Genomic DNA, 26,656 nt, shown 5'->3' with positions numbered 1-26,656 from the left:
TGTCGGTGGCACTGTATTGTCCTCAAAGCGAGCAAAGAAGTTGTTTAGTTTGTCTGGGAGCAAGACATCGGGGTCCGCGACAGGGCTGGTTTTCTTTTTGTAGTCCGTGATTGACTGTAGACCCTGCCACATACCTCTCATGTCTGAGCCTTTGAATTGCAACTCCACTTCGTCTCAATACTGACACTTAGCTTGTTTGATTGCCTTGCGGAGGGAATAGCGAGCGACACTGTTTGTATTTGGTCATGTTTTCGGTCGCCTTGCCCTGATTAAAAGCAGTGGTTCGTGCTTTCAGTTTTGCACGAATGCTGCCATCAATCCACGGTTTCTGGTTGGGGAAGGTTTTAATTGTCGCCGTGGGTACAACATCACTGATGCACTTGCTAATAAACTCGCTCACCGAACCATCCCATCGTCTTATTGCTTTTCCTAAAAAAAAATGTTTACACTTTTTCTGGTTTTAGTTTTTAAAGAATGTAGGTACAGTAGTAATAATAAAATAATAATAATTAAAACAATTGTACTCTGGGCGAAAAAKAAAGTTAATTATATAAGTCAACATGAGTGCATATCCATAATCACAGTAAAGTATCCATAATCCAGCCCTAACGTGAACGTTCTGCTTCTTCCTCCACACCATCCAGCGATGCCCCCAAGATGCTAAGTCAGAGCCTTGTCAGCTCYAGATTTGACTACGTCAAGTGACACCCTGCTGGAATCCCTGCATTCTCAGATTCCCCTCAGTTATTAATCTCTATATTGTAATCAATAAAGGGTTTCAAAATGCTGTACTTTTATTAACATATATGTTCAGATCATTCCTGAGAGAGAAGGGGTGTAATATCTCCAGATGGGCGTGTGGTACCTTCCTCACCCATGCCAACAAGATGTTACTTCTTGTGGGGTCTTTGCCTTGAAAGTAAGTATGAGAGTATAAGTAATGTACAATTAACCTACTGAAAGTATACTGACTAAAAGGCAAAACAGAACTGTCAAATTATATTATAGCTGTGTCGTTATATACTTGCGAATTAGAATCTTAAAGTGTAACAATTTTGTTGGGGAAAACTGAAATGCCCATAAATATTTTTCCCAGTTTGCTGTATGTGTTCTGAAGGGGGAGTCGATTGTCTTTTCAAATACGGACAAAGATTTTAACATCGTGAGAGCAGAAATAGCACTCACTCTCCTGCAAAACACTGGTATGTTCAATTTCTAATTTAATATAATTGTAGATACAAAAACATTTATATGGATCTTTCAAGGTTATCTTTGATCCAACTTCTGACTAGATGGCCACTAAAACACATGTATTTAAATAATTGTTACAAGAAACCTATACTATTCCCTTGTTCCCTGTTTGCTCAGAAAAATACATGTAAAGATGTATAGACTCATTGACATTATGTTTTGCTAGATGACCTGAGCTAACTGTGCCACTTCTGTGRGGAGGTGGACAATAATGAGGAAGACACTAACTGGGTAATTGCTTGTTCACTTCCAAAAGGCACATTTTTAYGAGTACAAATTTGTTTMAGCAGTAATATTTCTAGAGGTAGTATCATCCGCTTTGTCTGATAATGAAAGAATTGTAAATCAAGAAAATGTATTTAATGTTTTAAATATATTAAACATTTTCATCATAAATTTCAGATTGGTTGTGACCGCTGCCCACGATGGTTCCACCAGTCCTGTATGAAAACCATCCCATCATTGGAGGATTATGTCTGCGCTGCCTGTCAGGACTAGGTTAGGCATGAGTTCCAGGCGACAGTGTCACCTGGAAAACTTTCCATAAAAAGTGGACTAAAGGTTCAGTCGAGCTGTTGCAGCTTTCCAATATTTGTTTATGTTATTTATTATATTTTTATATTTGATTTGTCATTTTATATCTTATTATGCAAAGCTAAAAATGTGTATTTCTTACTTAATATTTGTTAACAAACTTAACTTTCTATGATGTCTTTGTGTTATATGTGTATTATCATTATTTTCTTAAACATTTATTTTAGAAACATTTTGTAATGTTTATGTTTCTTTATACTCTAATTTTGCTTTCTGTGGCGCACACTACTGGTCAACATGAGCTAATTCTTCATTGCTGCGACTTGCTTGCTAGTTGAGATTTCTGATCACATTAGGCTGCGTTTCATTTTAAAATGTTATGTCGGTTTGATTGCGGGGGGGCACTAATAATGTCTGCAGTTTTCAGTTAGGCTATTTGTTTCAAGTGTATTAGTCTATAAATAAATATCCTTGCCAAAATKTGTCATCTCTCYCATGTCTTATTCGACTAGTAGTTGTTCTGAAATGTTTATTGCTTGCCTACATTTTACTCCCTCCTCCATGTTTAATATAACAYACATACATTAATTATTCATTTCGGTTGCCTATCCTGATGTGAAGKTTGTTCTATAGAAAGTATTTGACTCTAGCCACAAAATTAAGGAAATTAGAAGTGGGKGGGTGATTTCAGCAAGGCTATTTTCTTGCCTGCCGAAATATCCCCCCCTTCTATTTTAGGACTGTAAGGCCTGGCATACTTCATAATCATTTTGGTAGCTCATGTTGACCAGTAGTATGAAAAGTATTTGACTCTAGCCATAAAATTAAGAAGGGGGGGAAATTTCGTCTGGCAAAAGAAATAGACTTTCCGAACAACTTCGCAGCTTTTCACTTTAATTCAATAACTCCAACATTGTCCTTTTTGCCTCAGTGAATCGACGTTAACTTTTTCTGTTCCCAAAAGCATCTGGCAATTGGTGTGTATTTAGCGCGCTACTGTTATGCCCTAATATTTAGGTTTAGGCTACGCACTAACGCCATGCAAAAATAATGAAAGAAAACCTTMATGTAGCCTATAGATATGAATTACACAATAATGATACATTTATGGAATGTTAATGCATCGTTTTCTCTTTATTCAACCCTTCCTCCTGCCACCCACCCACACAATATGTCATGACCCTAAAATCAGCACATCCCGCAGATATAACCACAGGGACTGCAGGTTATGAGTCAACCGTGCATCACTAACGCGCACCACAAACACACACACACCACACCGAGTGACCTTTCTCCTTTCTGTTTTTATCTCAGCACCCAGCTGAGCTGATCTCTTTGAAGACACCTTTAGTCTGAAACTATAGTTTTGTTCTGAACACTGTCTCCTGTTTATCACCAGAAGCGAGTACAAGGTTAGGGAATTGTAAATATTGAATACCTTGAGAAAGTGGCATTTTCTGTAAGTACAGAGATATACCATTTTAACAAGGCTACTGTACACTCTTAGAAAAAAGGGTTATTCAGTTGTCCCCATAGAATAACAMATTTTTCCCCCCTGGTAAAACCCCTTTTTGGTTCCAAGTATAACCGTTTTGGGTTCCATGTAGAACCCTTAAAAAGGGTTCTACATTTAAGGGTTCTACATGGAACCCAAAACGGTTATACTTGGAAGCAAAAGGGTTTTGCCTGGAACCAAAAGGGTTTATTCAAAGGGTTCTTCTGAGGACAGCTGAAGAACCCTTTTAGGTTGTAGATAGCATATTTTTTGTTAAGAGTGTAGCCTACTACTACACAAAAGGGGATAGTTCTAATCAGTCACCCAAAGTCCAAGTGTTGTTTGTGATTTGATTGCTATCCTATTACAGAACAGTATGTMCAACTTGTGAAGTTGGTGAGGTATTCCTTTCCCGCCACGAATCAGATACTACAGTATGAACACCATATATCAGCCAGGGAAAATGAGTCAGTACTAGCAAGAGGCTAACAGCTGCAGGCACAGGGCTACCGCTCTGTTTAATAGATGGGGAGAGAGAAAGAGAGAGAGAAAGAGAGAGAGAAATTGAGAGACTAATGCTGAAGATGAAAGAGAACTGGGACTCCGTATTCCATGCAATCTGCCATCTCTCCATCTTTCTCCATGTCTGCCCCGCTGTTTTGTTCTTCAAAGCCTCATACCCGAGTCACAAACTTGCACACACACTACATAGAGCACATTACGCACACAGTGCATTACTGCAGTGGTAAGGTGAGGTTTTGTCAAAGCAAAGTGCTTCTTTCTCTTGGGACTTACCTTTGCTCATGCTTCAACACTTTCATCCAGCTAGTGTTTGCATGGCCTTTGTAAAGTACGGCTTGAGTGTTGCAGTGGGATCCAGCCACATGATGGTCTGTTTATACGACACTAGTTTATACGACACTAACTCTAAGAAGTTCCGAGAAATAACGCAATGCACAACAGCCATGCAAGGARTGCCCCATTTAATCCTATAGGCTCTCTTATTTCCTTGCTATAAATCWAAAAATCTACTAAAATAACCCTCCGGCAGCTTCTCTTGGACATCAATCTGAATAGTTGATTATGGTCAAGACCTTTGTAGGCAAGGAACGGTCTAGGCAAGGAACGGTCTAATATTACTGCCTGATGTAGGCCATATGCAGTTTTCCAATAAGCCAAGAGATACTGTTTCTTAGAGACCCAGGTAGAAACATACACAACACTTAGTGGATGCTCTTGACGCGAAACCAACTCAGCAACTTCCATACAATCGACTGAATGGCATGTCATCAGTACCGTTTTAATGTGTAGAGATCAGTTACGTCGATGGACAACTCATTAAAACTCCTACAGCCCCACCGTGACGCTGGCACCTTTTGGACTTCTAACCCCTTTTTAACATTGTGTGTTTGAGTTACAGACTGCTGGGTTGTTGCATTGGATTAGTCTATTTCTTCTGCACCATTAGTCTGTGTGATTGACGCGGGCAGAGCTAGAGCGACACAAGTGTCGTTAGAAGGTAAGAGATTCTTCTACATAGAAGATCATAGGAAATCCCAGGACATAAGTGTCTATAATGCTGTAATAAGCTCACAAAGTTGCTGTCACAAATTCCACAGWTGTCGCTGACTTGTTGGATATTCATGTCCCACTGAGCTAACAATTTCTGTACTTACAGCATTCTTATTATCAGGTTTTTGCTTGGCGGACATTTTTCAATAAAACTCATGAATGCAGCTGTATACGTCAAATCATTTTGTGTTGGACTTGTAACACTGGATGTCCTGAAAATAAAATGGAAAAACACTTCAAAGTGAGGCTAAACTGGGACTGACAAAGTCTCTCTCGCTCTCTCTGCAAACATAGTCTTGAATTAATGCCCTCAAATGTTCACGATGTGAAAGGAATTCTATCAACCGCCCCCTTGCACCACGGCATAACATTTACTTAATGTATGTGCATCTACGCATAWTGATAATGGGGAAGGTGATGAACATACACAGAATGCTCATTCTGGGTGAGGTGGCGTGGAGGCGGGGTTGTAACTGAAGTAATTAGGTATGCATGTAACTTGTGATACAGAAAAAAACAGTACGTTATAGAATGCGAAGCAATCACCCCAGCCCATAGAAATGATATAAGACTTGAAAAGTGAGAATATACGTTGTTTCCTCACCATTTTTTCCATGCCAGCCTTGAGCCTCAAGGCTCCTCCATTAATCAAAAGTAAAGGGGGGAAAAAAACGTATAACTGCCTCCCTCTTTCCTCTGGAAACAGAGCCTCCTCTATAACTTTGAATTTGACAAACTGTACATAGCTCCATATGAAAAAGAACACTGACAAAAACAACAAAGATTGCACGGTTCACTGCTTCCCATTACACTTTCCATTACTTTTACATCATTTTCACTGATGTCTGTGGATTCATTAAAAAGTACAATTTTAACGTTATGGACAAATTGTAGCTTCTAAATGGGTAACCCTTGTAGCTAAAGGGCATTTCCATGTAAAGGACACATGAGCAGCACCATGTTCATCGGAGCATGTCAAATTGGGTGTCAAATGAAAGCTAAGAGTCCATATCTTGRAGAAGAAAAGGCATAGGCATAAGTAATGGCTTTGATTTCTGGTCAAACATGCAAATGGATCTTAGAAAACATCTCGCAGAAAAAGTCTTAAAAGGTATTAGAAATACTTCAAAACACAATAATGTTGAAGACCCCTGCAAAATAATATCAACACGTATATTCCGTTTCAGAAATTACTTGAATTAAATTAAGTTTAAGAAATATTTCCTTGTGCCGTATAATTCTGCTACCAAAAACCCATATATCCCTCATGAGGAGGGAGGATAATAAAAGTTCACTGAAGTAAAAAGTAATGGTAAACCAACCAATTAGTTATAATGTTTTTACTGATATACATTTTTGTTTATAACTTAAGTGATCAAACTCCTAATTCTGTTACCAAATCGGTAACAGAATTACCGAAAAATCTGTAATGGGATTACTGCAATTGAATTGGCTACAATGGGAAATCATAGTAGTCCCAAACCACAGTTCGGTCACCTGCTACTGTCCTCCCTTCCACTGGCATACTGTTATGGTCAGCTCATAACTGTTTTCTTTCTGTCATCTGGTGGTCAAAATGAGTGCGAAAACAGTCTGGACAACCTCTCTCTCTCTCTCCAGTTAATGTTACCTCTCCTCTCTTTCCATTTACTGTAACTAGCCTCCACACCCACTGAGCACCGACCTGCACCAAACGTCCATGGACATTGAAAAGCAGTTGAAATTTGGTCAGTCCACCATGTCCTTGATTTCAACGTCCACAGACATCGTTTTTTGATTTCAACATCTATATACACGTTGATTTTTACTCCGGGTGGGACCAGCCCTGATTTGGCCCAAACATAGTGTAGACATCTATGATTGGTGACCAGATCACATCTGAATTAATCATAGACATCWATGTTTGTTTTTTACAAGTTTGGACAGCACAGTGAAGAAAAGTAGAGTTCAGTACTCTAGTTTGATGTGCTCTACACCTACCAGACACTCTTATCCAAAACAACTTACAGGAGCAATTAGGGTTAAGTGCTTTGCTTTAAGGCACATCAACATATTACCTTTCAGTTACTGTCCCAACGCTCTTAACTGCTAGACTACCGGCTATCTGTCACCTCTACTGGGATGTCCAAACTTGTGAAACATAGACATCTATGGTTTGTTCAGATTTTTGTGAAATGTTCTGTGGAAATTGTTCAAAGTAGTCCTTGTGCATATGGTTTAATAGTTTGTTTAACTTTGAAATCAATGGTTTCTGTTTGGCATACATTTTAAAGTAAAAAATCTGAGTCTCAGCGTGATTCTGTTACCGTAGAATTCCCCCCCCCCCTCCATCCCCTCCTTATCATATGACCTCAACTCTGTAGTGAACGGACCTCATTTAGTAGGCGCTTCTGTCATTTAAAAAAACTCGTTGGCAACATTAGTATTTTAGCTCATTAAGGGGTATTGATGATTCAAAGCAAGGTATATTTGGTTAAGCTCCAATGGGCTTACTCTCCTTTACACTGACAGCCATAAATTAGCCTTACTTTCATGCGTGCCACTGTTCTTGTCTTAATTCTTCAATTATTGTTATTATTCAGTCCTGTGTAGCTCAGTTGGTATAGTGTGCCAATGCCAGGGATGTGGGTTCAATTCCCATGAGGGATCAGTATATATAAAAAAAAGTATGAAAACTGCCCTCACTGTAACTCACTCTGGATAAGAGTGTCTGCTAAATTACTAAAAATAACAACTTCACATGCTCATATTTCTTTGCAATCAGCCAACACTATCTTATTTTTTTTTACAGAGAATGATAGGGAAAATGTTCCTTCTGGAAAGGCTGAAGAATAACAAGAAAATAATTAATAACGAGACTTCTGCATTGTATGTAATCCCCATAAGGAATGATAATGGCTTTACAACACTGTAACCACTTGATTGATCTACAGAATAAACGGTGTCATCTTTCTGGAACAGTTGTTTTCTTGTCATAAAGAACAACAACAACAAACATTACATTGGCATAGTTTGGCAAAAACAGGTGTGAAATATGGTGTTAGTTGCTAGACTATGTTTGGCCTACATTTTACATTTTGTTTCACTGTCCAATCTAAAGTTGAACACCACACAACCGACCTCTTCTTTCATATCTAGGCTGTAAGCAAGACATTGCTTGAGGCGGCTATCATTTTAGAAATATTTCCTCCAAAATTCGAGGTGGAACGAGTTTAGCCTATAATGCTCATCGTCACCTATTGTACACGCAGTAGGCAACATAGTGATGAAATTGCTTGATCCAATGAATGTAGCCTTCAGAGGCTACACTGTAACTTTGACTCACGTGCAATTTGAGTGGCGCTACAATGTTGCACTATAGTTCACCATGAACTCAAACGAATAGCAAGCAATGCGTTGTGTTTTCTTACCATCTTCCTTTTCGTCGTAGACCGGTCTCTTAGAAGAACTATTCGCGCCCATCCTCTTCTTCCACTTGCCCCAGTGAAACATTGATGCGCGAGCTCAGATAGCATTCCTCGCCCGTTAAAAAACTACAGCTGTGTGTTGGACACGTTGAACAAATGCATCGCTCAGTCCTCTGTTATTGTTTGTCMAAAAAATATATGTTTTACCGCATTTACGCACTGCGACTTTGCCTCACTAAAACAATAAAGACGAGAGATTAGATCGGATAGTGAGCCTCAATACTGTTTTTAAAATAAAAACAATCGGCTYTCCTATTTGTCTCTTCCGTCCTCAACTGACTTATGTTCGCGGAGCCGTGTGTGACAGTTCTCTGTTCGACGTTGAGTCTCACTGTCATGCATGTCAAGAACCCAGCCTCTCTGCAGCTCTCGTTCTAGCGGCTAGACCTTAAGAACATTTTCAATATTATAGGAAGTGCTGCTGTATATTCTCTAACTGGATACGGTCATTGCGAAAATGCGAATCTAATTAGGAAAAGGGTGGCGCCAGATCATTGAAAATGGGGTTAACACTTTACTTCCCTGACCTTAGAATACGCTACATCATTAACAGATGTGAGATTACACTTCATGCTTCATCATGGCATACAGTGGGAATGGGATATGTCTAGATTTCTGTAAAAAAAATAATAATCTGAAAATGATTTTGCTTTGCAAAAAAGTAGGCTACATACAGGCATTGCATGCAGATAACATATTCACAAGATATCATATCAGGTCAGACATCACAAGACACAACATAACTACGCAGTAAATGGTTGAGTTATGGTTAATTTAGGAAACTGATGCTAGTTAGGCATGGAGTGGATGATACTTAATGTGACATTATAATAATACTATAAATAATTAGATGTTCGTTCCTTTCCTCATTTWAAAAAAGCGTTTTTTGTTTTTACTTTTGGTTTGTCTGTCAACCTAAAAGTCAACAAAAACGGTCCCTCTCTAGGCCAATGATGCTGAAGAGACTTGTTAATTGTGTCACATGCCAATTGTACGCCCTGTTTGATTATTGATACGCCCTGTAGTTGATGTTGTCCTGCCACCACGGTTACCATGGTAATAGCTGATCACACGACTAGCTGGCTAACTACTAGCTATCTAGGTAAATAAACTACCTAGCTAATGCCTCTACAAAAGTTGAATGTATTTACTTCAGCTTGTTGATAATCCTGTAATTCATACGTTCTTATACATTTTAGTGATTGCTTGGTTTAGGATGATGAATGACGCGTTGTACAATATATTCACCAAATGTTTTGGGTTTGCATATCTAACGCGTTAGCGAGCTAACAGTTATGGTAACGCTAAATGCATAAGCCAACTAACGTTAGCCTACGTTTAAAATGTTGCATGTCGGAAATATTCCATGTGGACAAAGTAGCTAACATAGCTATAGCTAACAGTTGTTCACATTTCAGTATCATGAGTTCAATTTTAGTTGTATCCAACAATGGGGTGTCTCACGGATGTGATCTATGCTGGTTAACGTTACATCAATATCTGGTCGAGAGTTTTTACACATTTAATGATTCATTTCTCCCAAAGGGCCAGGACATTAATTTGACTGTCACTGTATTTAACTGGAAGATGAGTTTCATGTCTGACATATTTTCTTGTTTCTCCCTCAAGCCATAATGGGCGTTGACAATCTGGTTTCAAGATGGCACTTTGATGACGGGCTGAAGGATACAACTGCTTACTAACCGACCAAATGAGATAACAGCACAGCAGCAATGTCTTCCTTAGGAAAGGAAATGACTGACCTTCATTTAAGCCTTGATTGTGGTGATAATGCTGTTAAAACACATACCCCACACATTCTACCAGAGTGTGTTGAACCTATACAGATCACTGAGTATGTCACATCTGACACCCTATATTCCAGCAGAAGAAACTTAAAATATGTTGTGGATTGCATTTTGAAGAACACTACTTTAAAGGTAGGCCAAGCAGATTATTCTGATGCTATTATTTTCAAGAATATGCTTTGTTATTCAGAACAAACTGTATCCTCTCTAACTGTATCTTCCTGTTGTTTTAAGAATTTGTATCTTGAAGGTAATGAAATATCCAGGCTTCCGGATACGCTGTTCACCAGTTTGTCAAACTTGGTGTGGTTAGATCTCAGAAATAACCAAATCACATCCCTCCCTGCGAAAATTGGTCTACACAGGTATTTTAGGCCAGTTTGTATGGGCTTTTCAACCAAAATATTTGTAGATGTGCTGTGGATTTTAATGGATTCGTGTATTAATTGGTTGATGCAGATGTCTGAAAACGTTGCTGCTAGAAGGGAATCCTATCACAGAGCTTCCACTGGAATTGGGTGAGTTGAACTCTGTCACCTTGTTTCTGTTATCCTTTACACAAGAACATCATTGCATTTTATCAACAGTATTCAGTGACTTTGACATTATTTTGGGATAGGCTGCATGTCCCTCAGGATGCTTGGACCTAATTTCCTTTACTGGAAGAGTGGGTGGGACATGTTGTTTTTTTCCCCCAGCTTATTCTTCAGTGACCCAACTCCAGTTGTGAACTGCATTACTTTTTCTGACATATGTGTTTGTACTTCTTAGGTAACGTGATTACTCTCAAGGCCCTGAGTTTGAGGCATTGCCCCATCACGTTTCCACCTCAAGAGGTTGTGGGGCAGGGCCTCCAATGCATCCTACAGTACCTACGGAGTGCCATGGCCGAACGACCGGTTAGTGTGCGGAACTCTCTTCCAGGTGAATGATAACGATAACTGTAATGTCACCTGATGAAGTTGAACAATGTGAYGGCAAGGTGTTTGTGTGGTGTCCGCACTTCTGAACACGCCCACCGCCATCTGTTCGATTGTATAAGAAAGAAAGGCTGGCCACCAAAATAGCTCCTTGCCCTTGTTCCACTTCAGTGGTGTGACTTCTGTTCCCTTGGAGACGGTGCATGCAGCAGGCAGACTTTTTGTGCAGCTCTACCCAGTAATATTTTTAGCCCGATTTTTAAAATGATCGATAACCAGTGGGCTACTAACAGAGGCGCTTTGTCATCAACCACTGTCTAGTAGTGCCTATGGGTAATCAGCATGACTAGCCAAGGCACCCCTCAGCAGAAAGCCTACACCTAGAACAAAGGTGCCCTGTTATATCTTTATATMTTTATGTTATTAAAAAAGAGGATCAAGGCTCACTGTCTCTCTGAAAAGGTAATTTCATCTTGACGGATATTATGTTGTCACTGCCAGGGCAATATGCCGGCATTCAGATCATGTCACACCAGATTTCATCATGTTATTTYATGAATGAGGGGACATGCTTACTTTGGGCTCATTACAGCTTCAACTTTACATCTAGTATTCACTAAAAAGTTTATTTCAGCATGGATGCAAAAGATCCAAAAGAGGACAATTGTTTGTATAGGAAGTGACAGAAATGTATTATTTTGCTACCATAATCATTTTCATAGAAAGTTTTTGTTGATGTTTTGGTTGCAGACATGCCCCCAGTGGAGAAGCTACAGTTGACAGAGCTTGTGAAGTCCAGTTTGGACCTTTGTGAAGAGGTGGTGGATGAAGATGAGCTGCAGAGGTTCAGAGAGCTGAGGCAGAAGATGAGCCAAATGGACAGAGATGAGTTTGGCTATGCCCTCCCTATTTCACGCCTCCCTAGAGCAGCAGAGGGTGATAGAGGCCACAAGACATACCCGCTGCCCGTCATTAAAAGGTCAAGTCAAAAAGGTTCAACCTCTGGTAAAGTTTTGGGAGAAATGACAGGCGTCTGGTAACTGCAGATCTAGGGGAAACTCAGTAGTCAATGGTGTCCTCTCCTTATTTGAACTGCCAAACTCTTCAACCAGACGTGCCACTATACTCAGGACAGTGGACAGTATGGTTTACGAGATATGGTGGATGCTTTCTCAGAGGAATTAAATGCCGTGAAGGAAAGGTGAAAAGAGAGGGAGCCACTATAGACGAATAGGCTATTGAGATGGAAAATACTGCATGGACAGTTTAAGAATATTTTTATGACAGTCTCTGAGGAGGAGGCCTAGCGATTAAAATCTCCCAGGCTCTGTAGGGACACGGTCCTTCTGAGAGCAATAAAAAAAATAAAACATTTTATTTCAATTTCTTTGTCAGAAAGAAAGAGATTACCAGGGGAAATATATTTCCCGAGCTCCCTCCCTTTGACATGCAGTACTGGAAGAAGTCAGAGGAGAGAAGACTGGCTGCAATGAAAGAGCTTAAAGAAAAACAAGCCATTCTTGAACAAAGGAGGAAGTAAGTAAGTTAATACTGTTGGATATTTATAGAACCCAACAGAATTATCTCACATCAGTAAGCTATACCTCTGACTCCCTACTGCGTTTGTGGCCTTTTGAATCACATGAATTACATACAGTATTTAGTTGCCAACTATGTTATACCAGGGGTGAGAGAGAACTGTCTCTCTACTTGCAGTTTCAGAAAGCAGGGGTGTATTGTGTCAAATTGGCATTTGATGAAGTCCCAGAAAGGGAGGGATCAATATTACGTGTCTGCAAAGGCCAATGCTAATAAGGGGTAGGTAAAGAAATCCAGCAAGGTCTAAAATGAGCTTATCCTACCCCAATCCTAACCTAAACAAAATAAAACCMAACTTAGATCAGTGTTTATAGGATAATGAATTCCTCACAGTGCTTTATATGGCCCTGCCTTTCTTTTCCCCTTAGAGACCAAGAGCTCCTCAAGGAATGGCGTACTCATGCTAGGGTCATGCAGGAGAGGAAAATCTTAGAGCACAAGCAGGAAAGGCGTGAGAGACATAGAAGAGAAGAGGTATGTCTGTTCTGTATGTCTGCTTTCACTCCCATTCTATTTYTGGAATACACTATTTGTTCACTCACAGAACTGAAAGCATTTTTCTGATTCAAATGTTCTACCTTTCCAATGACCAGAGGAGGGCAGCATAACACCAGCCTGAGGAAAGGCTTTCACAGTCATTGGAAAGGGAGAACATTTGAATTATAAAAATGCTTTCAGTTCTGTTCTTGTTATAAGGAAACTTTCTGAGAGAAGTTAGAGTAGAGTAGAAAGAGAGAGACTGACTGGAGTCCTTGTTTTCATTCTGGGTGAGCAGACGTTGAAAAAGATAGCGTCAGGCTGTGCAGACACTCAGTTGAGGCTGTCCAGGTCAGGGGCAGCGACAGGCCTAGCTAACGATGGATCACTGTGCCTCCAGTGTGCCGAGTCAGTCATCCTGCAGTCAGATGTCCCCAGCGAGGCTGCACCACAGCTGGTAAACATAACCCTTCCACAGAACGCTAGTGCACACACACAGTCAGATACAAAGCAGCAGACTAGACTGCGTGGCCGCACACAACTCCAACATCATCATTAAGTTTGCAGACGACACGACGGTGGTAGGCCTGATCACCGACAACGATGAGACGACCTATAGGGAGGAGGTCAGAGACCTGGCAGTGTGGTGCCAGGACAACAACCTCTCCCACAACGTCGGCGAGACAAAAKAACTGATCATGGACTACAGRAAACAGAGAGCTGAGCACKCCCCCATCCACATCGACGGGGCTGTAGTGGAGCAGGTCTAGAGCTTCAAGTTCMTTGGTGACCATATCACTAAGGAATTATCAGGCCATCATTGTAAAATAAGAATTTGTTCTTAACTGACTTGCCTAGTTAAATAAAGGTTAAATAAAAATAAATCATGGTCCACACATACCAACATAGTCGTGAAGAGGACACGACAACGCCTCTTCCACCTCATGAGGKTGAAAAGATTTGGCATGGACCCTCAGATCCTCAAAAAAAAGAGCAACCCATAGCTGTATATCTAATATCTGACCTCTTCAGCAATGTGCCAAGATAGTAGTAGTCAATCTGTGTCACTGATAGACCTATCATCCATTCTTAACTTACTGTAAGTTCACAGTTTCAGCTATATGAAGAAAAGACCAGCTTTCTATAGAAATTAATGTATTTTYTTGTTACAGGTACCGATAAACGCTCCATACGCCACAGAGTCTCTGTGTAGTGTTGTTGAAAGTGGTGAGGTCAAGACCCACAACCCCCCACCAAAGAGGATCCAGAGACAGAGATCGTTCCTGTCCCAGAAGGAACACGAGGAAGCCAGGTATGATGTAGCKAATCTACTGACAGTAGCCACCAAAGGAAGCAATGGCAGATCAATCAAAGATGTTCAGAGACATTTAGTGGAAAGAGGGTTTTTGTACAGACATCTCTTTTGTTCAAAGCATATATTTTGTCCCCTCTGTCAAATACTTTGGTTCAGCTGATTGTTTTAATTAATGAATTTTTTCTGTTGTCCAGTACTGTACCTCGACTAACCGGTGCCCCTGCACATTGACTCTACCGGTACCCCCTGTATATAGCCTCGCTATTGTTATTTTAATGCTGAWTTTTAATTATTTGTTCRTTTTATTTWAGATTTTTTACTCATCCATTTTTTACTTAACTATTTTTTTTCTTAATTGCATTGTTGTTTAAGGGCTTGTAAGTAAGCACTACACTGTATGTTCTACACCTATTGTATGTGACAATTACARTTTGATTTGATTTTGACAACGATAGACCAGTACCTGTCTTTTTAATAAATACTGTACATGTAAACTATTGATTCAAAAGAGTACACCCCAGTATAAGGTTTAGTTTATTGTCAAGGTGTACAACATTGGCAGCTAAGAGCTGAATTGCAGCGTACAGTCCATCGAAATAAATAAACAAATAATGAAATCAATCAATCGCGTGAAATCGTGTGATAAATGTATATGTGGAGGGAGGGAGCATTGGTCAGTCACAGCCAGGTGAAAGCATCAGGAGTCTTGATTAGGGACAGGGTCAGACAGGTCCGGACTCCGAGCAACTGGTCTCTGTAGTCTGTAGCTAGCCAGCTACTACTCCACCACCAACAACATGCAGCACCCACAGCGGTATGTAACTAAGTGAATCTTTAGTTTGTGGAATGGTGGTTCATTTTACCCTTGACCTGTGTGACCCCAGGGCAGCCCGCGACCGGGAGTTAGAGCAGCGGATCAGGAGCCATGTTCAGATGATCCAGGAGAGGCGCAGGAGGCCCAGTGGCACTGCCCAAGAGGAGACAGAAGCTGCAAGGCAGGACATGGAGGAAGTAGGTTACTATTCTACTGTATATCAAGTAACCAGTCAAGTCATTTTCAGTGCTCAATGACAGCAGCCCCAGGAATTAAATGAATGTCTGGGTGTTTCGTTCTTTGTGGTTTTCTTCCATTGTTTTTGTTTCAGGCCAAGAGATTGCAGTCGGAACTTGCTGAGAGGAAACAGGAGAGCGACATCGAGTATCGATTCATCGCATTTACTGGGGAGAACTCACCAAGATGCTATGACAAGTGAAAGTATTTTTGTGTGTGTAGACCTACTGCCATTTAGAATTGTTGCCGTATTAAATGAATTGACATTGTATGCAAAGAAGTAGTACAGGACAGGGTAGTATGGAATTATAGCACTCTACAGTTTACTCAATCACAATGGCATCCGATACCCATTCATCAATAAACATTTCAGCCTGTTACACGCACATCATTAGTTAAGTGTAAAGTGCTTGTGTTCCAAGATAAACAAACCCTCATTCATCAAGTCAATCAGTGCTAAATAGCAGCCTAATAGGTCACTGTATTTCAGGTCTTTGCAACTGTACAGCAGCTATACATGGATTGATCATGTATACTTATTTGACTGTATGTGTGCCTATAGCCTAAATTCAGTGCTTGACTTTGACTTCAATAGGTTCCGGTACTCCTTTGGGGTGCTGGTACTGTTTATATTTAGGTGCAGAGGCTCTATAAGAGTATTCTATAAGAGGAACAGGAGCTCAAGCAGTAGAGCTCCTGCCCAAGTCAAGCACTGCCTAAATTACTTATTGATACAGTTGGCTTGGATACAGACAGTAAATATGGGGGTGATTCATGTAAACCAGGGCAGTTTGAAGGTAAGAATATATGTAATTTGGAATGGCACGATGAAAATGGCTAGAAGATACTGTTAGAATGGAAGGGGGGATGTATCGGGGGCGGCTGGTAGCCTAGTGGTTAGAGCGTTGGGCCATTAGCCGACAGGTTACTAGATCGAGTCCCTGAGCTGACAAGGTAAAAATCTTTCGTTCTGCCCCTGAACAAGGCAGTTAACCCACTGTTCCTAGGATGTCAGTTTAAATAAAAATGTGTTCTTAACTGACTTGCCTAGTTAAATTAAATACATTTATTTTTATTAGCTAGATAATAACTAATAATGATGAAATAGCTATTGTTCTGAAATTGTGGCTACATGAGCCAACAATAAACGGAAAGCCAAACGGTATAATTTCAAGCAAGACAGAGGGACAACCTCAACATATTTTTATCCTCTGTCTTTGTGTGATGTCACTAGTGGCAGAACTGTTGTAATTGACTTGGTGGGGGGTGATGGCGTCATTTCGTGCCCTGGTGTACCCTCCCGTGCTCGAAAGTAGAAGGGAGAAGCATCTTTAGTAGAGGCGATCGTGGCTCCTTCGGCCGGGATCGAGTACCGCCAAGCCGGACACCTCACGCCGGAAAATATGGAGGCTGTGGCCGAGGAGCTGCGGGCCGGCTCTCGGATTCCTGTCACTGTTGATCAAATAGTTAACGATACACTAGTAGTGACGCTTACCTATCAAGAAAGGTGCTACATGGGGATATTACTCGATTGCAACAAAAAGTGAGTCTTATTTATTCGAATAATTGTATACTTGTATCACAAAGTAATTAGCTAGTTAGCCTGCTAATGTTTGCTGGCTAATTTAGCATGCTAACTACCTAGCTACATGGGCCATCATACAATAGACTCCAAGGGGTTGTAGCTAGCTTGCTAGTTAACGTTAGCCAGCTAACTCTGATTTGCTCACTTTTACAGCGAACATATTAATAACATATAAACACGTGTATCATTACTAGGAAGTTTGGATAAAGCCAACCACCCCGTGAAAGTAACGTGATGGGTATTTCAACAAAAGTTATGCCTACGTGGGTAACGTTACCTCATTGTTAGCTTAACTATCAAGCTAGTTCAATGTTGGCTAGATTTAGACTGCCAACAATGTAACCCAGCTATGGCTGGTCTTACTGAAACACCCTTTCTCATATTAGACTTTTGTACATACATTATTATAGCTACCTATCTAGTAATGATTACATTAAGGTTACATGTTTTAATACTAGATATGCAAAGTGATCACATCATTCTAATTTTACCTACTCCTGTTCTTGTGCTTTCAGTAATGTAGGCCTATGTTAAACTCAGTCATCCAATGTTAACCTTAGTTAATGATACAATCAGTGTAGGCCTATTTATAAATGATTGACCTGAAACTCTAAATAAGAGATTATACAGCTGTGTTTTGCTGTTAAAGATGGCACTACTAATTGTCGAGTTTCCAAGGAAATTAGACACCAGAAAAACTAGGCTATAGGCCCACTTTGTACTTGACAAAGGGTGAACTACACAATGTTGGCAAGAAATCCCATTTATGCCTATGTATAGGGTGTTAACAATAGAGGTAAGGTATAAAATGTTATTTGATTGATTGGTATTCATATGGGGCATGTTATCTGGCTTGCCGTGTGTGTCACATGTACTGGCCTTGTGTTGCACTAGTACATGCTAGTACAGTGCAGTGGGTGCACCTTTTTTAAATGCCACTGGGTTTATTTATTTATAGACTCAGCATCAGAATCTTACCAGCTTTTCATGTCGGTAGGCCTTCACTGAGACATATAGGCCTACACGTTCACGTGATAGATCACTCTAAATGCCTTGAGATTGACCTTCCCCAGTGGAAAAGATCTAAGCTTAAACAAAGAACAGTGGTTTGGCATACAGGCCTATTTTGCTTTGTGAATGTCAAAATGTGAGTTCTTACTTTAGGTTTATAGAAATGCATTTCCCTTAATTGTGTGTCTCCAGTTTCCATGTTATGTATCCTTTGTGCAGGATCTCTTTATTTGGTTGTAGTGTATGTACAGCATTATATGTTAAATTGAAACAGGGTTTGTCATGGCCTGTTAACCACTGTCCAGCCTGTGTCAATCATTGTGATGGCTGAGATTTTGTTGCTCAAGAAGGGCCTTTAAAGGTCTCCTCTAAAGCACAGGACACAGGCCTCGCCGGGCCTCTTTATTTAAATGTGACAATAGCCGCTCATGGGGAAACGCCTTTCGGGCTGCCTAAATGTGCTTTAATTAATAATCTCATAACACACAAGCACCCAGCAGACACTGATGCGAAAACAAGTGAATCTCCTGGCTCTCTCTGGGTCCCGAGTGATTCACGGGGTTGTTTTTGTTCAGTCAGATGGAGTGGAGGGGGCTCCTGGGTATCCTGTAGTCTCTTTGTCTGCTGTCTCTGACAGCAGAGTGGAGCACAGCCATGTTGCTGCTGCTGCCTTGGCTGCTCTCAACTCCCTTTTCAAATGGCTCCTTAGAGAAGCCCGGCTTGGACACGTCACGCCTGCAGTCCACTGGCATGAAAAGGAACATGTGAATTTACAGAGAGAACACACACTCCAGCTTTTTCAGTTTGAAGTGCAAGGCTGTAGGGGTGGGCTATAGGCTAACTAGACAACGACCTGCTTGCTTGCTGTCTCCCAACCCCCACTCCAGTAGAAAACCCAACACAGGTGATAAATGTGCTGTCTTTTACACAAACTAAAGTGTTGCAACCATAAGAGGTTTGGTTGCAACAAGATCAGAGGAGTGCATTTGTTGTGCTTAGATTTAGTCGAGCTAATGTTCTTGACCTGAACAGGAACTTAAACTAAAGAGTTTAAATTCTTGCTTTATCCACAATGATAAAGTTAAGTGCAAACAATTTGACTTCATCATGATTGGATCTAATAACCCAGAAGCTACAAAGCATACTAAAGTATTTTTTTCTCTCACTTTTTCTTATAGGACTGGGCTTTTCTGCCTACCGGATATCACAACAAAGCCAGTGGAATGCCCTGCATTGAAACCTGGTTGTGAAATCCCTGAAGTCCTGAGAGAGGAGCCTGTTACTAAACCTCCCAGCCAGGCTTCACATCATAGACCAAAGGATGAAAACACGCTCCCTGACAGTGACCCACTAGGTGCCCGTCTCCTTGCCCCACTGCCCACACCAGTGCCTGCCGGGCAGGGTCCATACCCTCCATATTTTGAAGGAGCTCCCTTCCCTCAGCCCATTTGGGTGCGCCACAGCTATGGTCAATGGGTACCTCAGCCACCTCCGCGAACCATTAAAAGGAAGAAGAGGCGGACCCGAGAGCCCGGGCAGATGACCATGAGCACCATCAGACTCCGCCCCCGGCAGGTGTTGTGCGAGAAGTGTAAGAACACACTGAACAGTGACGAGGACAGTAAGGACGGGATGCCCACAACCAAGGCTTCCAGGAAAGAGAACGCTCCACAGAGCGATGAAGACTCCAAAGACGGGTCTGTGAAGTTGGCCAGGAAAGAGGATGCAGATGCCACCAAGGATAACAGCAAGAGGCGGGAGAATGGCCCCACCGGCTATGACAGCAAGCGGCTCCGGAAGGACAAGAGGGATGATGAACCAAAGTTCCCTGCAGTGGACATCATTCCCCACAGCCCGGTCATCAAGATCTCCTACAGCACTCCGCAAGGCAAGGGCGAGGTCATGAAGATCCCAGCTCGGGTCCACGGCTCTGTCAAGCCCTTCTGCCCTAAGCAGCTGATGCAAAACGGCCTAAAAGGCCAGCAGGGCAAGGTGCCAGAGCCCACCACCCTAACCCAGACCCAGGAGCAGCGCCACATCCTGGACGCCACCAGGACGGGCCTGACCGTGTCCATTCCCAAACTCAAGCTCCCCAGGCCCCCAACGGCTGGCCTGGACTTCCCCTCCCCCAAGATCCGAGTGAGGACCCTGGGGGACGGAGAGGACAGCCTGACGGTCTACGATGCGGAGCTGGTAGAGAGGCAGAGCAGAAAGAGCCTCAGGGTCCCGGTCCCTCGTCCCTTGCCCCACTCGGAGGACTCTGGGGAGAAGACACCCATGGAGCTGTGGTCGGGGAGCTCTGGAGAGGAGGCAGACCGAGGCCAAAGTGACCTTGCGCTGCTCATCAACCTTCGCAAGAGGAAAGCGGACTCCTCCAGCCTGTCCGTGTGCAGCACAGACAGTCTAGACGAATCCAAATCCTTCAGCTCAGATGGCACGTCCCCAGAGCTGTGCGACCTAGCGCCCGGCGAGCACATCTCCTCCATGTCCTCCTCGATCTCACAAGACGACAGCAAGACTGTGCCGCCACTCACCGTGCGCCTGCACACACGTAGCATGACCAAGTGCGTGACGGAGGAGGGCCACGCTGTGGCCGTGGGAGACGTCGTGTGGGGGAAGATCCATGGGTTCCCCTGGTGGCCGGCGAGGGTGCTCAGCATCAGCGGCAGCCGCAAAGAGGAGTCTAACTGCGAGGCCCAGTGGCCAGAGGCCAAGGTGGCCTGGTTCGGCTCGCCCACTACCTCCCAGCTGTCCGTTGCCAAACTCTCCCCCTTCCGGGAGTTCTTCAGGTCGCGATTCAACCGCAAGAAGAAAGGGATGTACCGGCGAGCCATCGTGGAAGCTGCCAAGGCCGTGGGCCACATGAGCCCCGAGATAACCTCTCTACTCACCTCTCACTGCGAAACGTAGGTGAGTCCACAACACTCAGACCATTTGTGAGTTTGTTCACTAAATACACTATTCCGGTACCTTTGATTAAGCATACATGTTGGGCAATGTTCATGCAAAATACCCACCCTCTCTTTGAATGTCTAAACTACATTTTTGCTTATCTCATACATACAGGCATGGAAATGTTGTATAGTAAAATATTCTTAATAAAAAGTAAATTGGGTTGTATTTGCTTAAAGAATGTTTGGCATTTTTACAACTAACCAAGCAGGGCCCGGTTTCCCGATAGGGATGGAACTGAAGCTTACAAGTGTTTTTTAACGATGCATCGTTCTTAAAACGGCCGACGATGTGACATGCATTTCCCGAAACGCCTCGTAGAGAGAACGCTCACCAAGTGCGTCCGTCGTTGGAGCATCTGTCAATACCGATAGGWTCAAAAAGAAACGCAGCGCTGCTCTCGGATCATAAACATTAGAATTCTTCCACAATACTGACGACGGATCAACTCTAATAGAGACATTATCACCTGGCCTATATGGCTGCTAATATTGAGTCGGCTTATTCTAATGCTTAGACTACCCTATAGTAATGCACTAATTCACAGATTTGGCACATCATTGCACACATGTTGTTACACATCATGAAGTAGTATATTGAGGCAACAATTAGACAGTAGCTTAGCCTACAATTAGCACCAAAAAAACTCATTTATTGAACATGAAATTGGTTTCAATATGATTTAAATATACAACCCTATGTAGCATATACAGTATTTATCTTTTAATGGATTCATCTGTGTTCATTTGAAGCATCTTTTTGTCCTTGTTTGTAATAATTGCGAAGACATTTCCAACTTTGGAATGGTATTCAACTTTGTTCTGATGTTATCTGCGGTCACAAAGAGACAGTGAAACATCTTTCTGTTTTTTTTAGTTTTTTTTATACATTTGTGAAAATATCTAAACATGTTTTCACTTTGTCATTTATGGGTTATTGTGTGTAGATGGGGGGGAAATAGATTTAATCCATTTTAATCCATTTTTAATTCAGTCAAGGGTTATGAATACTGTCTAAAGGCACTGTAGAATCATGAGAATCGCAATACATATCGTATCAACACTTAAGTATTGTGATAATATTGTATCGTGAGGTCCCTGGCAATTCCCAGCCCTATAAATAATGAGCGCTTTTAAGTGCAACTTTAGTTATAATGGTTTTGGGGAAACTGCTCAGAGATTTAATGATGCTCCTACGAAGGTTCTACCGATTTAACTAAGCCTGTAAAAAATGTATGCACAAGTCGTTTTGGGAAAAGCTTCTGCTAAATGGCATATATTACTTTAAACAGCCACTACGAACATAAGCGTATTTTAGCCATGGCTAGCTATAAATCAATGTGAGTTCAACCAAATCACCTCTTCAGTAGCGTCACACCAAATCATTGAGTTGATTTGGTCATAAAATTTTTGAAAAGTGCACGTTTGCACCCATTATTGCGGTAGATTTTGTAGCTAGCAGTGGCTAAAGTTAGCCGAAGTGTTATGGCTGTGTAAAGATATCTGAACCATACATTTGTTTATCCTGGCTCGAAGAATGCTTTCAGGGGAGGGAACCATCGAACTTTAGTTAGTTGTAAAGTAGAAGACCTGTTCATTTTTAAGTTTCATGATTTTGGTTGACTGAACTCAGGGACTTGTGATAAGGTCTCAGCCTGCCTATCCCCAAGTTGTCATAGAACATTGTTAGGCCTGATCAGTCAAAAGCACAAGCCCTTGTTCCCCTGGTATCTGTTTGTTGATTGTGTAGAATCAGACCCCATGTAGCCAAGCACTAGGCCCTTCATACACACACACCTAGGTTAAATATTGTCTCAGGGTGATATGATACAGCCAGACAGCTCCCAGGACCACTGTTTGCTCTGGCGACGCCTCAGTAGCTCTGTGAAGGTACCTGTACTGATCTCTGTTCATAATGCTCACCAGAAGCTTTTGAGAATGCCACTCTTTCGATCACTCATGATGGAAATAGTTTTTGCCATGTCAGCTGTCCAGAGATTTTCCAAGCGTGACTTCTGAAAGTTAAGACCGTGTCTTGGATTCACGTAGAAATGTTCTGTCTTGAATGGTAAAGTAGGAATCCATCTATTCTACATGCACAACTCTCCCAGTGCAAAGTCTAGGCCTGCAGTTAGAATGTCCCTCCATGGGAAACTTGTACTGCCATTATTTGCTCAAACTCATTGCTCTGTTTGTTCTTTCTTTCTTTCTTTCTCCCTCTCTCGCCCCTCTCTCTCTCTCTCTCTCTCTCTCTCTCTCTCTCTCTCTCTCTCTCTCTCTCTCTCTCTCTTGCTCTCGCTCTGTGTAGAGGCTGAAGACTGAAGAATGGTCTTCTGTCAGAGGTTGCGGAACTCTGACTCTTGAGTCGTCTATCCCCAGGAGAGAGAGGGAGCGTATGCAGTTTCCACGGTCACTATTTATACAGCATTTCCCCCCCCCCCCCACATGGCTGGAGGAAAATGGCCGCTCAGGTGGAGTGTTGTTGACTGGATAAGGGAGCAAGAAAGGGCAATTTTGAGGCATCTCATGGACTACGCGGAACAATTCCTCAATTTTGTATTTTTTTTATTTTTTAGATGTAACCATATTTCAATAGAACTGAATAGCAACACACTACAAATCAGAATGTATTTATTATCTGTAACCATTTATTATCCATAACGATTTAAGTTGACCGTTCTACAATCCCATAAGATCTCCATACTGCTGCTTTTGTGAGCGTTCCTCTCGACCGATTGGTCGTGAAGCGGTTCAACGACAACCAGTCAGAGGACCTTGTCAGGTCCGTTCAGTCCCAGTGCCATCCTCATTGGAAGCCCAGCAACTCTTTTCGAATAGACCAGGAAGCATATTCGCAACATTTCTGGTGAAAAGTCTTACTCTAAGTTCTTTACTTTCCAAATATGAAAATGTGAAACTGTTCCATCCAGAGATAGTACCGTAGTTTATTCTATCATACAGTGTTTCATCCTTGTAGCCTTCTTCAGCATTGCTAGTTGGATATGTCGATGTAACGTTATTTATACGTTTTTTTTTCTTCTCAAACGTTTCTCTCTTCCGTTTCATTTTGGTTTGAATACTTCAGAAGTGTGGTATCTATGGGTTATTTGTGAGAGATCCCAGAGTTAATTTTGACGCACTTTTAATTATTTGTGTCATGTAAAGAAAAGCACTTTATCTGTACCTTTTGTGGCCTGCTGTGAGCTCATTGTCCGGACACTAACTGGAGTGACAGGCAGCGGGAGTTCAAATGTCCCACGTTGACTATCCATGGCCTTGGAGATGTACTTTTTTTTTTAGTTTTGGGATGCCAGAGATTGATCCTTTCAGGGGTGGTTGTGTACACTGTATTCTTACATTTTTGTGTCCGGTGTGTCTTTGTACATTCTCTCAACCAACCCCAGTTCTATCCCCATCAAATGTTTCCACTGGAGAGAGTGGACAAAAGTGTCAAACACTATGCATCAATTAAAGCTTTATAGTCACTCAGAAATGCTGTAAGAATACTGTGAGTTCAACTCTTTGAGTGTGCGCGTGACGGTGTGGGGAGATAGGTGGCTGCTCACTACTGGCTACATGTCTGGAGATGGAGGGACTGCAGGATCGACCTTTATTGATCTTAGTTGAAAGCAGCACTTTTGGAATGTAGGGGGAAGGAAGTGGAGTCAGGACATATACTACATGGCCAAAAGTAATGGGGACATTCTTGGAATTGGTGTATTCGGCTATTTCAGCCACACCCGTTGCTGACGGGTGTATAAAATCGAGCACACCGCCATGCAATCTCCATAGACACACATTGGCAGTAGAAGGGCCTTACTGAAGAGCTCAGTGACTTTCAACGTGGCACCGTCATAGGATGCCACCTTTCCAACAAGTCAGTTTGTMAAATTTCTGCCCTGCTAGAGCTGCCCCGGTCAACTGTAAGTGGTGTTATTGTGAAGTGGAAACATCTAGAAGCAACAATGGGTTTCCATGGCCTAAGAGCCGCGCACCAGCCTAAGATCACAATGCGCAATGCCAAGCCTCGGCTGGAGTGGTGTAAAGCTTGATGACATTGGACTCTGGAGCAGTGGAAATGCATTCTCTGAAGTGACGAATCACGCTTCACCATCTGACAGTCCGATGGACGAATTTGGGTTTGGCGAATGCCAGGAGAACGCTACCTGCCCCAATGCATAGTTCCAACAAGTTTGGTAGAGGAGGAATGAAGGTCTCGGGCTGTTTTTCATGGTTAGGCCCCTTAGTTCCAGTGAAGGGAAATCTTAACGCTACAGCATTCCAGACGATTCTGTGCTTCCAACTTTGTGGCAACAGTTTGGGGAAGGCCCTTTCCTGTTTCAGCAGGGCAATGCCCCTGTGCACGAAGCGAGGTAAATACAGAAATGGTTTGTCAAGATCGGTGTGGAAGAACTTGCCTGGCCTACACGGAGCCCAGACCTCAACCCCATCGAACACCTTTGGGATGAATTGGAACGCCAACTGCGAGCCAGGCCTAATCGCCCAACATCAGTGCCCAACCTCACTAAAGCTCTTGTGACTGAATGGAAGCATGTTCCAATATCTAGCGGAAAGCCTTCCCAGAAGAGTGGAGGCTGTTATAGCAGTAAAGGGAGGACCAACTACATATGAATGCCCATGTTTTTGGAATTAGATGTTCGACGAGCAGGTGTCCAAATACTTCTGGCCGGTGTCGGTAGTTCAGTAGGCCCCAAACGGAAGAAAAAAGCAAGGACTACCTGTACTTGTCCAGTAAGAAATTGTTCATTTTAGTTTTCTGTTGCAAAATATTTTCCGTTGCAAGCCCCAATGAACACGACCAAGAGCTCCTGATGCGTTTTTTTTCCATTTTGAATCACTTTGGTTTTTGTTGACTCTTTAGGAGTGGGGAAGGAGAGAGTGCCTAGCTCCTTTCACCTGTTTTATGATTAAGATGGAAGCGGATGTCAGGAAATGTCGTGTTTGATGAGCAACATGGCTGTCTGCTGTTGCCCTCGTTGGTCAATGTTATTGGCCATTTTCAGTTTTTTGTATATGTACTGTACATAAAATAAAATATACAGGCAATACTTGGCATCTGCTGGTTTGTGTATTTCAACGTACTACTATCAGTTATGACTACCTTTTTTATGTCGTTTAATTCTCTTGTGTCAGCAGCACTACTGTGCTTTAAGTCCAGCCTAGCCAGGCTTAACTTTATGCAACCATTCTCCACCTCTTTACTCACTTGAGGCTGTAGCCATGTCTGAAATCTCTTGCCTATTACTTACTAAACTACGTACTGTGTACAAATTGTACTACATACTATTTAGAATGTACTGTTTAGTAAAACGAATGCGGTAAGCAACAAATATCATCAAACTAGGCACACCCATCCTGAGAATGTCATCTAACGCCGTTCGTTTATTTGGGTACTGCGTGTCCTCTTATCTCATTATCAGTGTCAAACACAAGTCAGTCTAGAAAGACAGTTCTCTTCCTCAAAAGTGTGCAGCGAATTCTACTAGATGAAATGACACTAGCATCCTGGCATTTAAAGCATACTCATTTTTTTTTTATTTTTATGTCACATACTATAAGASTTTTTTTCGCATACCTAAAATGGCTACTTCACTGAACA

The 26,656-nt window shown here is 42.0% G+C and overlaps 3 protein-coding genes across 4 annotated transcripts in view; 2 read left to right on the top strand and 1 right to left on the bottom strand.

The window, feature by feature from the left end:
• LOC111952041 (serine/threonine-protein kinase 32C) overlaps positions 1-8,757 on the bottom strand; it is a 155,738-nt gene extending 146,981 nt beyond the window's left edge. The window contains exon 1 of the mRNA XM_023970475.2: positions 8,263-8,757. Coding sequence (XP_023826243.1) covers positions 8,263-8,344 — 82 coding nt within the window. The 5' untranslated portion in view covers positions 8,345-8,757. The remainder of the gene's footprint in view (positions 1-8,262) is intronic.
• Positions 8,758-9,362: 605 nt separating this feature from the next.
• On the top strand, positions 9,363-16,490 carry LOC111951757 (leucine-rich repeat-containing protein 27). The gene is made up of 11 exons (XM_023969956.2): positions 9,363-9,421; positions 9,949-10,259; positions 10,362-10,492; positions 10,587-10,645; positions 10,899-11,051; positions 11,798-12,026; positions 12,443-12,583; positions 13,015-13,120; positions 14,296-14,435; positions 15,323-15,449; positions 15,584-16,490. Exons 2-11 carry the CDS (start codon positions 10,053-10,055, stop codon positions 15,689-15,691), a joined length of 1,401 nt encoding a protein of 466 aa, XP_023825724.1. The 5' UTR covers positions 9,363-9,421; positions 9,949-10,052; the 3' UTR covers positions 15,692-16,490.
• A 196-nt stretch (positions 16,491-16,686) lies between these two features.
• LOC111951907 (PWWP domain-containing protein 2B) lies at positions 16,687-26,105 on the top strand. Of its 2 annotated transcripts, none has more exons than XM_023970244.2 (3): positions 16,687-17,032; positions 19,264-20,991; positions 23,345-26,105. In XM_023970244.2, exons 1-3 carry the CDS (start codon positions 16,893-16,895, stop codon positions 23,349-23,351), a joined length of 1,875 nt encoding a protein of 624 aa, XP_023826012.1. In that variant the 5' UTR covers positions 16,687-16,892; the 3' UTR covers positions 23,352-26,105. The 2 variants fall into 2 exon arrangements, with proteins under 2 accessions (XP_023826012.1, XP_023826013.1); XM_023970245.2 differs by having other exon boundaries at positions 19,264-20,995.
• Positions 26,106-26,656: the final 551 nt, after the last annotated feature.

Source organism: Salvelinus sp. IW2-2015, linkage group LG25 (genome assembly GCF_002910315.2).
Source record: "Salvelinus sp. IW2-2015 linkage group LG25, ASM291031v2, whole genome shotgun sequence".
Lineage (NCBI taxonomy): Eukaryota > Metazoa > Chordata > Actinopteri > Salmoniformes > Salmonidae > Salvelinus > Salvelinus sp. IW2-2015.
The sequence above is the reverse complement of the archived record's forward strand: the minus strand, read 5'-3'. Positions and strand labels throughout refer to the sequence as shown.

Coding starts and splice junctions, on each gene's coding strand:
- LOC111951907 (XM_023970244.2), top strand. CDS start 16,893: ATGGAGGCTGTGGCCGAGGAGCTGCGGGCCGGCTCTCGGATTCCTGTC. Junction 17,033..19,263: donor TTACTCGATTGCAACAAAAA/GTGAGTCTTATT, acceptor TTTTTCTTATAG/GACTGGGCTTTTCTGCCTAC.
- LOC111951757 (XM_023969956.2), top strand. CDS start 10,053: ATGTCTTCCTTAGGAAAGGAAATGACTGACCTTCATTTAAGCCTTGAT. Junction 12,027..12,442: donor CCGCTGCCCGTCATTAAAAG/GTCAAGTCAAAA, acceptor TTTCTTTGTCAG/AAAGAAAGAGATTACCAGGG. Junction 12,584..13,014: donor ATTCTTGAACAAAGGAGGAA/GTAAGTAAGTTA, acceptor TTTTCCCCTTAG/AGACCAAGAGCTCCTCAAGG.